Source organism: Drosophila gunungcola (genome assembly GCF_025200985.1).
Source record: "Drosophila gunungcola strain Sukarami chromosome X unlocalized genomic scaffold, Dgunungcola_SK_2 000056F, whole genome shotgun sequence".
In the NCBI taxonomy this organism is placed as follows: domain Eukaryota; kingdom Metazoa; phylum Arthropoda; class Insecta; order Diptera; family Drosophilidae; genus Drosophila; species Drosophila gunungcola.
Window position 1 is genome coordinate 509,693 of NW_026453195.1, and position 10,517 is coordinate 520,209.

Genomic DNA, 10,517 nt, shown 5'->3' on the forward strand with positions numbered 1-10,517 from the left:
TCCACTTGGCCCGTGTCGCTGACACGATCGAATTCAAAGCGTGCGCAACGTTCGCCCAGTGCGGTGGTTCTTCTCCTCCCAACTCCCACGGTGGAAAATACTGCGGTTTACTCTCGATAGTGACAACTTTATTGCCGCGCGAATACTTAAGCTATACAAAGTGTACGTATTTGGGAGTGTTAAATAGGGTGGGCTCAACCAAAAAAAAAAAAATCGTTCGATTCCTAGAGACGGATAGTAATCTGTGGGTAACTCTAGTACTTGAAGGTTCTAATTCAAATGTAAATTTATTTTTGTTATAAGATCTTATGTATGCTATCTCTATATACAAAGCCAAAGCTAGCATTTGGTATTAAGCCATAGAATATGGAAATATGCAATCCATTTTTAGCAATTTTATAAGAGAATGGAAGTATATATATTTTTTTTCATGAAAATATATATATTTGATATTTTGTCTTGAAACATTCAGGTCATAAAATAGCATAACTGGGGTTTCCACAAAAGATCAGCGCTTAGAATTAACCATAGGTTACTTCCCGCCACTTTGAATATCTTATCTTAATATTTGAATCCACATTAATCTCGAACTCTACATACTATATGGTATATATCTTTGTTAATGTACAGTCTGGCGACAAAGATAAGAATACAGAGTAGGGAAGTTATTGGCTTTTGACTTGGGTGGGGGAAACCGAAATCTGATATTATGCTGGGCTTATTAATGCCACTGAGCACCTAGCCACATTCTCCTTACAATTCACACCTTGGACGCCTCTTTGCTAATGTACAGTCTGGCGAAATGAAAGGGAGCGAGACGGAGGAGACGGAGACGGGGTTCCCCTCAGACACACTGCAGCTTGAGGCTAGCGTCCCGGACCTGCCTCTTTGCCTGATGCATGGCCATTAGCTGGCACCAGCCCCAGGCCAGGGTCCTGTCCTACATCTTGGGCTCGAGCAGGGAGCCCGAAGCGCCGCCGCCGCTGCCGCATGGCTGATGCATCTGCATCCGCTCCAACTGGTCGGCCAGCAGGCGCTGTTCGTTGGTCAGCCGCAGGATCTCCTGCTTCTCCTCGATGGTGTGGCCCTTGCGCTTGGCCCGATACTGCAGCATCCGCTTGTAGCACTCGAGTATCTCCTGGTCGACCGTGTCCAATTTCCGCTTAATGGCGATCCGTTTGATCTCCTCGCTGGCGGCGGAGCGGAGTCGCTTGAGCTCCTCGCTGTTGAACTGCGAGATACTGCTTATCTCGGTCGTGACCCGCTTGATCTCCAGCAGCACCTCGTCCACGTCCTCCTGGGCCGCAAACTCACTGGCGTCAATGAGGCCGTTCTCGATGAGAGTCTTCTTCAGGCGCTGCTCGATGCCCACGCCGTGTTTCATCATGGCCAGAGACCGGAAATTGCCGGATGCAGCCGCCGCCGCCGCATTCGCCGAGGATGAGGAGAGTGAGTGGGTGTTCTCGTTGCTGCTGCTCGTGGTGCTGTTGCTGTGCTCCCCCACCGCTGCCTGTTCGCTGGGCAGCGTCATCAGGGACTCCTCCATTAGGGCGGACACCAGGCGCTGGGTTAGCGGACCCGTGATGCTCTCCTCCACCATGCCCTCGGCCTTCTTCAGCATTCCGCTTGCGTTCTGCGACTTGAGGCGTGTGCCGCCCGGCTGCAGGGCCTTCATGTCCTCCTGGGCCCACACCGTGGAGTAGTGGGGACCCAGCGTGGGCACTGGCGGCACCAGCGGGCCACGATACTGCTCCAGCAGGTCGTCGATCAGACGCAGGTCCTCGTTGGTCAGTGGCATGCAGTAGGGCTCGACGGACAGCCAGAACTTGTTGGGCGTGTCGTTCTTGGGCACCGCCACCTTGGGCAACTGGGGCAGTGGCTGGTGGTGCGGCAGCACGGAGCCAGAGGCGTTGGCAGCCACCAGGTTGGGCAGGTAGTCCATGCTGTCGTCGGTGTGCACGGCCAGGGGGCTGTTCTTGGCCTGATGCTTCGCAGAGCTGCCGGCCACGCCCTGCTGCTGCTTGAGAATGGTCATCGAGGAGTGCTTTTTGCGCACACCCGTCGGTTCATCGCGCTTTCGCTTGGATTGGCTGGAGGAGGAGGCGCCTCCACCGCCGCCGCCACCCAGGGGACTGCCCAGGCTCGTGGAGGAGTTGCTGCCGATGCCGAGCAAGCCGTTTAGCATACTAGCCGGGCAAGGTGGCGATCCTGGGACGCGGTCAAGCTTCCGGCGATCCTGGCGCTTCTCATCCTTGTCCAAGCTGTCGTACTCCGTCTTCAGGACACGCGTGCGCAGCGCCACATTCGAGAGCATCTGCTCCAGCTCCAGCTGCACTGCGTCTAAATCCTCGGCGGCCAAATGATCATCCGCCGGACGCTGCAGAGCGGTGGCAATGGTGGGCAGCAACTTGGCCACATCCCGGGTGCGGATTATGGGTATAACGACGCCTCCGGGCGTGGCCAGCACCTCGGCCTCGGCAAAGGAGCTCGGCGGAGCGGATTTCCCGCCGCCTGTGCCATTTGTGGGCAGTTTGCCAGCGCCTCCGGACGACGCCGAGATGCCAAAGCCACCGGAACTAGAACTAGGCGCTCCGCCGGATCCGCCGCCACCGAAGTGGCCCAGCTTGATGTTCTTTAGGTTCGCACTCATGGACTGCAGGGATCGGATCAGATCGGATCAGGTCCTCGGTTGTGGCGAAATAACTTGATTTTATGGTAGTACAATACAGAATCGCAATTTGTTTGCGTCAGTGTCAGTGTGACCGAATCGAAATCGCTAAGATATACCAGTGCAGTAAGGTGGTGAAATACTAACGAAATACCAAATGCGCTGCAAAGTACAGTGGGCCGAAATTGATAATAATTTTGATACAGATTTCAATCGGACGATTTTCCAAAAAAAAAATTAAATTATTATTTTGTTTCTTGTTGTTTTATTATTATAAGCTAAGCTTAACTAACATTTTTTAGAGGGCGCTGACGGTAAAAGTGCGGAAAATTCTTTGTTTTAATTTCTTAAAAACATTTTTATTTTTACAAATTTCTTCTGTTTTTGCCAAATTTCTCAGAACTTATTTTATGTTCACGCTTATTTATTACAATTAATTTTCATCTAAAATCTCTTTATATATTCATTAAACTTTATCGGTGATCGTGACTTAAAGCACTGTTTGGCCGCTGTGCAGCACTGGCGGCCCAGCAACGCGCGCGCGTTTTCCAATACTTGGTATGTTTTTAGTTTTTGTGGTGCGTTCAGTTCTTTGTTGTTGTTTGGCCCTCGCATTTCGTCCGTCGCCAGAATTTTATTGATATGCGCGCTATTCGGTGATAAGCAGTGTACTTAACAAATCAGCGACTGTTGACAATTAGTAATGGCCAGTGTGGGAACAGCCTGAGATGCTAAAATAGAAGCCCCCATCGGAGACGAATTGCAAGTGCAAACTGCAGCGCGGTGCAGCGTATGTATGTAATTTTATGTAATTGAAAAGCAATTTCCCTCCAACACCCCAAATCCTCCCCAAAAACACAAAAACTCTTCACGAAACATCCGATAATCTCGGACTGGTTGCCTCCAATTGCGCCTCGTTTGAGGCAATTGTAAGGAAGGCGATAAATCACAAGACAAATTGACGAGCGAGCTGCGCTCTGCCGTCCCGCCCACCTCGCTGCCTCCGCCCCCTTCTGGCGGAAATCAACAAAAATCAAAAAGCCAACATCAAAACGATTCAGTTCAGAGTATCCCAGCTTCAAAATCGCCACCACACAGTCTTCATTCGTTTCCACTTTACCCGCAAAGGGTACCATCATTACTCGAAGAAGTTTGCAATATCAGCCTAAAACTAATGATCGTCTTAGCCCAAATAAATTGGCTTACTTATTTTGCATTTTAATAATGCAAAAATGTTCTAATTGAGTTTGTAAATATTCCCTGAAAGTTTCACATCTGTAGTTCATTACATTTCTGAATATAAAGGGATTAAGTGAATATTAGCCAAAATAATGATCTTGCCAACCCAACTAACTTGACATTGGAATTTAACAATGCAAAAGTGTTCTATTTTGGGTCTTAATTAATTCCAGAGTGTTTAACAAAGAACTAGCAGTGATCTAAGGAATACACTATTACTTCAACTAACTTAATATATGAAAACTGATTTATTTTGTGATCTCGAGTTGCCAAATTTATAAGAAAGATCTTTATATCTCTTTGGCTTTATTGTTTATTAATTAAATTACATTTTTTATAGTTCTTAATTTCTTCTCTGAATGATAAGTAATTAAGTGACTATTCTCCGATGCATTTCTTTGTTTCTTTCTCTCATTGTTTTCTTTTGTTTTCCCTGCTAACAATGAGTAGTGTACCTTGTGATCTTTTGTAAAAGATCTGAGAAGTTATTTTGATTTTAAACTATAATTTTGGTGGCTCACTATGTTTGTTTTTTTGAGATAATCTGCAGATTGTGGTTTATAATCGTTATTAGATCTGTCATACTATAGCTAACATAGCAATAGTTTGTGGGCGAGGGTATTTCGAGCTTCGGTCCCCCCAAACGTACCCTCCACTCTTGTTTTATTGATCAAATATTTGCGTCTACGTGTGCCGACGACGTCGATGTGTTCCGGCGATGTCTCAGCGATTATGAAGCTTTGTGTGTCAGCTGTTGGTGCTGTGGTTTTAGTCGGCACTAGCACATGTTCTATAAGCCCAGTCCCAGCCGTTTCGTTATCAGTTATCAGTTATCAGTGCTAATTAAACCACAGATGAGAAATCTGTGAACGGCGGCGATAAGGCGATAAGGACTGAACTCTAAGATGGGCGGGATAGCTTAAGCTTCAGATCCGCCGGCGATGTCGATCGATCAGAGACAACACCTCTAATCCATTACGATGGCTATTGTGTTCGATGCGGGTCTACGGTCTACGGTCTACGGTCTAATCAATCAGCAAGTCGAACCGATCTATATTTAGGCTGTACTGTTGACGTTAATTGACCGCCAGTCGGTCCCACCCCCTTTGACCACCCCCTCGACTGACCCTGCCATCAATTATCGCCCAGGTATTGGCCACTCTTCTAAGTTCCATTGGTGGAAATAGCAATAAACTATGGAAATGGTTATACAGAGGGAAAAACTGAAAAGAATATCTGTCAAAAACAGTATGCGTTTTGTTTTATAAATTGACAACTTAATAATGAGATTAAGATAGTCGTGTTTATGAATAACTTCGGCCACTATCTTTATAAGAGTGTCAATGATGTATCAAATCAAAAATAAAATATAACTATAAAGATTACGAAATGCATTTCAAGTGAACAACTCTTGAAATATTGCCGAAATTATAGAATTTATTTAAAACGTCTAAATAAGAAATCGTAGACTTATTTAAAATTTTTTTTTTTTTACCTGTGTAGAAAAGGGATTGTGGCGGAAGTTACGCCCAGAAAACAAGGAAGGGCAGCCGTGAAATAAGAGGCATAAATAGCAACAAATGCCACAGCAACAGTTGGCGACGCAAATATTTGTGCAATTGATTAAAACACACTCGCATCTCTATCTCTATATCTATCTGTATCTCTATGTGTATCTTATGCGGTGCTGTTTGAACGGGCGACAAAAATTTTCCAATTTGCTTAACTCGTTATGCGGGCCCCGTTAATAATAAATATATATATTCTGTAAAGAGTCGGTTGCCACAGACCCCAATAATTGTTGTACTAAAGCTTATACATGTGTACATATATTTGTATGCTCTTTTTTTTCGGGGCTCTCGCTTATCAGTTATGAAAAAAAAACACCCACCAGCGTGCGATTTACGATCGCTGGTAGTCGTATATTATGTGTTTTGGTTAATACGCCTGATTAGCTAACGCATTGATTTGAGCCATTATCCATTAATCCAGTCAACCATCCGTTAAATTAGCCCCGCAACTGGGAGAAAGCTGAGCAATGGGTTCTGACTTAACGTACACATTGGTTGATTCTGTTCCAAAAACAGCTGACTTGACTTTAAGGCCCTCGCATTACTCACTTACAGCCAAAACAATTGTATTTGGGCTGTGAATCATTCTAAAATACATCTGTCCTAATCTTAATCTCTCTTGTTGCACGTTTTTTATAAATAAACATTCATTTTTGTGCTTAAAAGCCATACAAAGATTATTATACTAAACAACATTTTATATATATTTATATTTATTCATATATTTTATTCAAGAAGTATGTGTTTTTACCTACTTTTCTGTTATTATTCATGTTTGTGATCAACTTTTTATAAACTCGTAACGCATACTTAAAACTTAAAAAAACGCAGAAGGAATATATTATTTGTGTCAAGAACAAGGCATAAAATATATTTATTCAAGTAAATTTAAATTAAATTATTAAATTAAATTATTCATGTTTATTATCAGTTTATAAATTTTTTGCTTTTATTATACATACGAATATTTAAAGCAATTAAAAAACCTTTTTTATCATATTTAAATAATATATATATATATGTATAGTTCATGTATAAAACGATGTATAAAATATATTTAATTAAGTAATTCTTTAATAAAGGGCATTAAATAATTTTCTGTAATTATTCATGTTTATTATCAGTTTATAAATTTTTTAGTCTTTATTATATGCACATACGAATGTTTAAAGCCAATCTTAGGTACTATCATATTTTTAACTCTAATATGGCTACTTAAAGTTTAGCTTTAAGCAATACTATTTGATACCAGGAAGTGCCCTTAACAAATCTAACATTTTATCGTTTTTAGACGCGCTTCAGTGCAGCGCCGATCAACGGAACGGATTCGATCTGGACTGGACTGGACTGGAGTGAGCTCAAGCTCTAGAATAGGCAGCCATGAAGTTCGCCGAGCACCTGTCGGCGCACATAACGCCCGAGTGGCGCAAGCAGTACATCAACTATGAGGTGAGTTTGGGCAAACATATACAAAACAAAAAAAAGCGAAATAACAATCCAATTTGATTTGTGCCACAGGAAATGAAGGCCATGCTGTATTTGGCCGTGGAGGAGGCGCCATCGGTGGAAAGTGTCGAGGATGATGTGCTGAAGCGGCATTTTGCCAACTTCGATGAGAACTTCTTTCACTTCTGCGACAAGGAGCTGAAGAAGATCAACACATTCTACTCGGAGAAGCTGGCGGAGGCCACGCGAAAGTTTGCCACCCTGAATGCCGAGCTGAAGACCTCCATCGAGGAGTCGGAGCGGAGTGCCAAGAAGTCCAAGGGCCAGAAGCGGCATGCCGCGCTGCCCGATCGCAAGGCCCGCGAACTGAAGTTGGCCTTCAGCGAGTTCTACCTGAGTCTGATCCTCCTGCAGAACTATCAGAATCTGAATCACACCGGCTTTCGCAAAATACTCAAGAAGCACGATAAAGTGAGTCTGATTTATGGCCACCGCAGAGTCATCGCTAAACCTTGATCTTGACCCAGTCAAGATCTTTGGGAGGTTTATGTCTAATCTGCGGCGGATAACAAGTTGATGAATAAATAATACAAATTTATTGTAGGGTTTTGCGGGCGAAAAGTTGGTTAAAAATAAGTCAGTCTTATCGCCAGCATTGTATTGTATTCTTCGGGTTGCACAAGTTAGAGCTTTTCAATTGAGTGCTTTTCGCTTGCCACCATAAACTTTGAGTGAATCATTCATTCTAACGAGATAAGATATGTTTCGGATATATTTTGGAATAGTTTAGTTGGTACTTTTGCAAGTCACAAATAATTTCAAAATGAATTAAAAGCAAAAATTGTATACTAAGCATTGCATTTGTCGTTTTTTTAATAATCTTGTAATGAATGTTTTTTTTTTGATAAAATTAAATTTAATTAAAACAATATCTTTATTATCTGAAAAAGGTATAGAAGAATATCATTAAGAACAGCTGCCCCATTGAGTTTATAGTATAAGCTTAACGGAGGTATGAACAAAATTTCAAATGTTACTTCCGAACTACTTTTTCCCTAAGCTAAATCACTTGTAATATTTTGAACGCAACTGTATATATATATTTATAAGGTGGTGGTTTTATAATTTTCAAAGTCTCACATCCTTTAACTAATAAAACATTAAATTTGTATAGCTTCTACGCGTTGATACCGGCGCCAAGTGGCGGCAGGAGTACGTGGAGGCGTCGCACTTCTTCACCAACAAGGACATCGACAACATCATCAATGAGACGGAGACGACGGTCACCGGCGAACTGGAGGGCGGCGATCGGCAGCGGGCCATGAAGCGGCTGCGGGTGCCGCCGCTGGGCGAGCAGCAGAGTCCGTGGACGACCTTCAAGGTGGGCCTCTTCTCCGGCAGCTTCATAGTGCTGGGCATTGTGGTGGTGCTGTCGGCCATCTTCCACGAGATCAGCGGCGAGAATCTGAAGGTCACGTTCCGCCTGTACCGCGGACCGCTGCTCATCATCGAGTTCATCTTCCTCATCGGCGTGAACATCTACGGCTGGCGGTCGTCGGGCGTCAATCATGTGCTCATCTTCGAGCTGGATCCGCGCAATCATCTATCCGAGCAGCATCTCATGGAGCTGGCGGCCATTTTCGGCGTCGTGTGGACGCTCAGCATGCTGAGTTTCCTGTACAGCGCCAGTTTGGCCATACCGGCGTTCATCAATCCACTAACGCTGACGCTGATTATGGTGCTGTTCCTGGCCAATCCGTTCCATGTGCTCCACCACGACGCTCGCTTTTGGCTGTGGCGCATCACGGGTCGCTGCCTGTCCGCCCCGTTCTTTCATGTGGGCTTCGCCGACTTCTGGCTGGGCGATCAGCTGAACTCGCTGGCCACTGCCATTCTGGACTTCGAGTATCTCATCTGTTTTTACTTCACAAACGGCAACTGGACGGAGGCGAGGGATGCCTCCATTTGCATGGAGAAGGACTTCATTATACGGCCAATTGTCAATTGCCTGCCCGCTTGGTTTCGATTCGCACAATGCCTGCGGCGATATCGCGACTCGCGGGAGGCCTTTCCCCACTTGGTCAACGCCGGCAAATACTCAACCACCTTCCTGGTAGTGATCTTCGCCACCCTCAAGAGCTTTCACAGTCGTAAGTGTTCTTTCTTAACTATAAATTGACTATATATTTAAATGGTTTAATTGTCTGTGATTTCAGCGAACTATGCCAGCACATTTGACAATCCCTATACCTGGCTGTGGATCATCGCCTCGATTGTGTCCTCGTGCTATGCCTACACCTGGGACATCAAGATGGATTGGGGTCTGTTCGACAAGAATGCCGGCGAGAATACTTTCCTGCGCGAGGAAGTCGTCTACTCTTCGACGGTTAGTTAACATTTCAAATTACTATGATTTTATACATAGAATATCACCTGTTTTGTTACCTTTTTTTTATTATCCTTGTAAACTAAAGTTTGATCCTTGATTTTTATTTACCCTTTTAGGGTTTCTACTACTTTGCCATTGTGGAAGATCTGGCGCTGCGCTTTATTTGGGCGCTGTCTTTCTACCTCACCGAGATGAAGATCGTGAGCGGCGACATAATGACCTCCATCACAGGCATCCTGGAGGTGTTCCGGTGAGTTTGGATGCTCGAATGTAACCTGACCTGCTCCAGTTAATTGCAATTGATTACCCCATGCAGTCGCTTTGTTTGGAACTTTTTCCGCCTGGAGAACGAGCATCTGAACAATTGCGGCAAATTCCGAGCGGTGCGCGACATATCAATAGCGCCGCTGGATTCCTCCGACCAGGCGCTCATCCTGCGCATGATGGACGAGACGGATGGCGTGATCAATCGCTACACCAAGACGAACCGACCCAAGCCCAAAAAGGTCAAGGATCCGGAGAAGCGGAGCCTGCTGCAGACGCGCGGTTCGCTGCCCGACCTTCGCATCGATATGGACAGCAAGAAATTGTAGACAACCAGCGCCGCCCACCGAGTTGTGCTTCCTAACGAACGATTTTGCGGAACGTGTTGTACGACAGTCTATCCATAATTCAATTTACACCATTTTTTTTGTTTAAATTAATTTTTTTTTTCGCGTTGTTTAGCTAATTTGTATATTTAGTGACTAAGTACTTAAAGTTGAGGAGAGACAATGTCCAGCAATAATTAGTGCATAAGTTTTCTAACTAATTTAGCATTCCATTTATGCGATTAACAAACGAAAAAGACCAAACCTCTATATATCTATAACCTGTAACCTGTAACCCTTAACCCCTAGTTCCTAAGCCACATTTCCACGTTTCCAAATCCAATTCGAAATCCACACCTTCCACACAAATTGGAGTCGAGAACGGCAGTATTAGTACTTAGAAAAGGCGAACAAAATAACTAAAATCCAAGCAAATGAAAAAAAAACAAGCTGCATTGCCTGCAGCCACCACATTCCCTTGTCTATCTATCAGTGTTGTCAGTGTTTGTCAATTAGACATTTAGTTAGATTTGCCTTATCTGTTATCTGTCTGTCCACCTGTTGATTGATATGCGTCATCCTATAGACTGTGCCCCAACCGAAACTTAAACTGA

General features: G+C 44.3%; 2 protein-coding genes across 4 annotated transcripts; one reads left to right on the forward strand and one right to left on the reverse strand.

Annotated features, from left to right (window-relative positions):
- The first annotated feature begins 32 nt into the window (after positions 1–32).
- On the forward strand, positions 33–10,352 carry LOC128261154 (xenotropic and polytropic retrovirus receptor 1). 3 transcript variants are annotated; one of them, XM_052994652.1, is made up of 7 exons: positions 33–162; positions 6,770–6,927; positions 6,997–7,395; positions 8,099–9,074; positions 9,141–9,310; positions 9,430–9,563; positions 9,630–10,352. In XM_052994652.1, exons 2-7 carry the CDS (start codon positions 6,859–6,861, stop codon positions 9,904–9,906), a joined length of 2,025 nt encoding a protein of 674 aa, XP_052850612.1. In that variant the 5' UTR covers positions 33–162; positions 6,770–6,858; the 3' UTR covers positions 9,907–10,352. The 3 variants fall into 3 exon arrangements, with proteins under 3 accessions (XP_052850612.1, XP_052850609.1, XP_052850611.1); XM_052994649.1 differs by lacking the exon at positions 33–162 and adding an exon at positions 3,231–3,462; XM_052994651.1 differs by lacking the exon at positions 33–162 and adding an exon at positions 3,231–3,458.
- Positions 107–2,761, reverse strand: LOC128261156 (transcriptional adapter 3). Its single transcript, XM_052994656.1, has one exon. The coding sequence runs from the start codon at positions 2,648–2,650 to the stop codon at positions 941–943; it is 1,710 nt and encodes a 569-aa protein (XP_052850616.1). The 5' UTR covers positions 2,651–2,761; the 3' UTR covers positions 107–940.
- Positions 10,353–10,517: the final 165 nt, after the last annotated feature.

What these genes read in the sequence shown, in the direction of transcription:
- LOC128261156 (XM_052994656.1), bottom strand. Translation starts at nt 2,650, where the DNA reads ATGAGTGCGAACCTAAAGAACATCAAGCTGGGCCACTTCGGTGGCGGC.
- LOC128261154 (XM_052994652.1), top strand. Translation starts at nt 6,859, where the DNA reads ATGAAGTTCGCCGAGCACCTGTCGGCGCACATAACGCCCGAGTGGCGC. An exon ending in AGCAGTACATCAACTATGAG is followed by an intron (nt 6,928 to 6,996) that starts GTGAGTTTGGGC and finishes TTTGTGCCACAG; the next exon opens with GAAATGAAGGCCATGCTGTA. An exon ending in CCTCAAGAGCTTTCACAGTC is followed by an intron (nt 9,075 to 9,140) that starts GTAAGTGTTCTT and finishes CTGTGATTTCAG; the next exon opens with CGAACTATGCCAGCACATTT.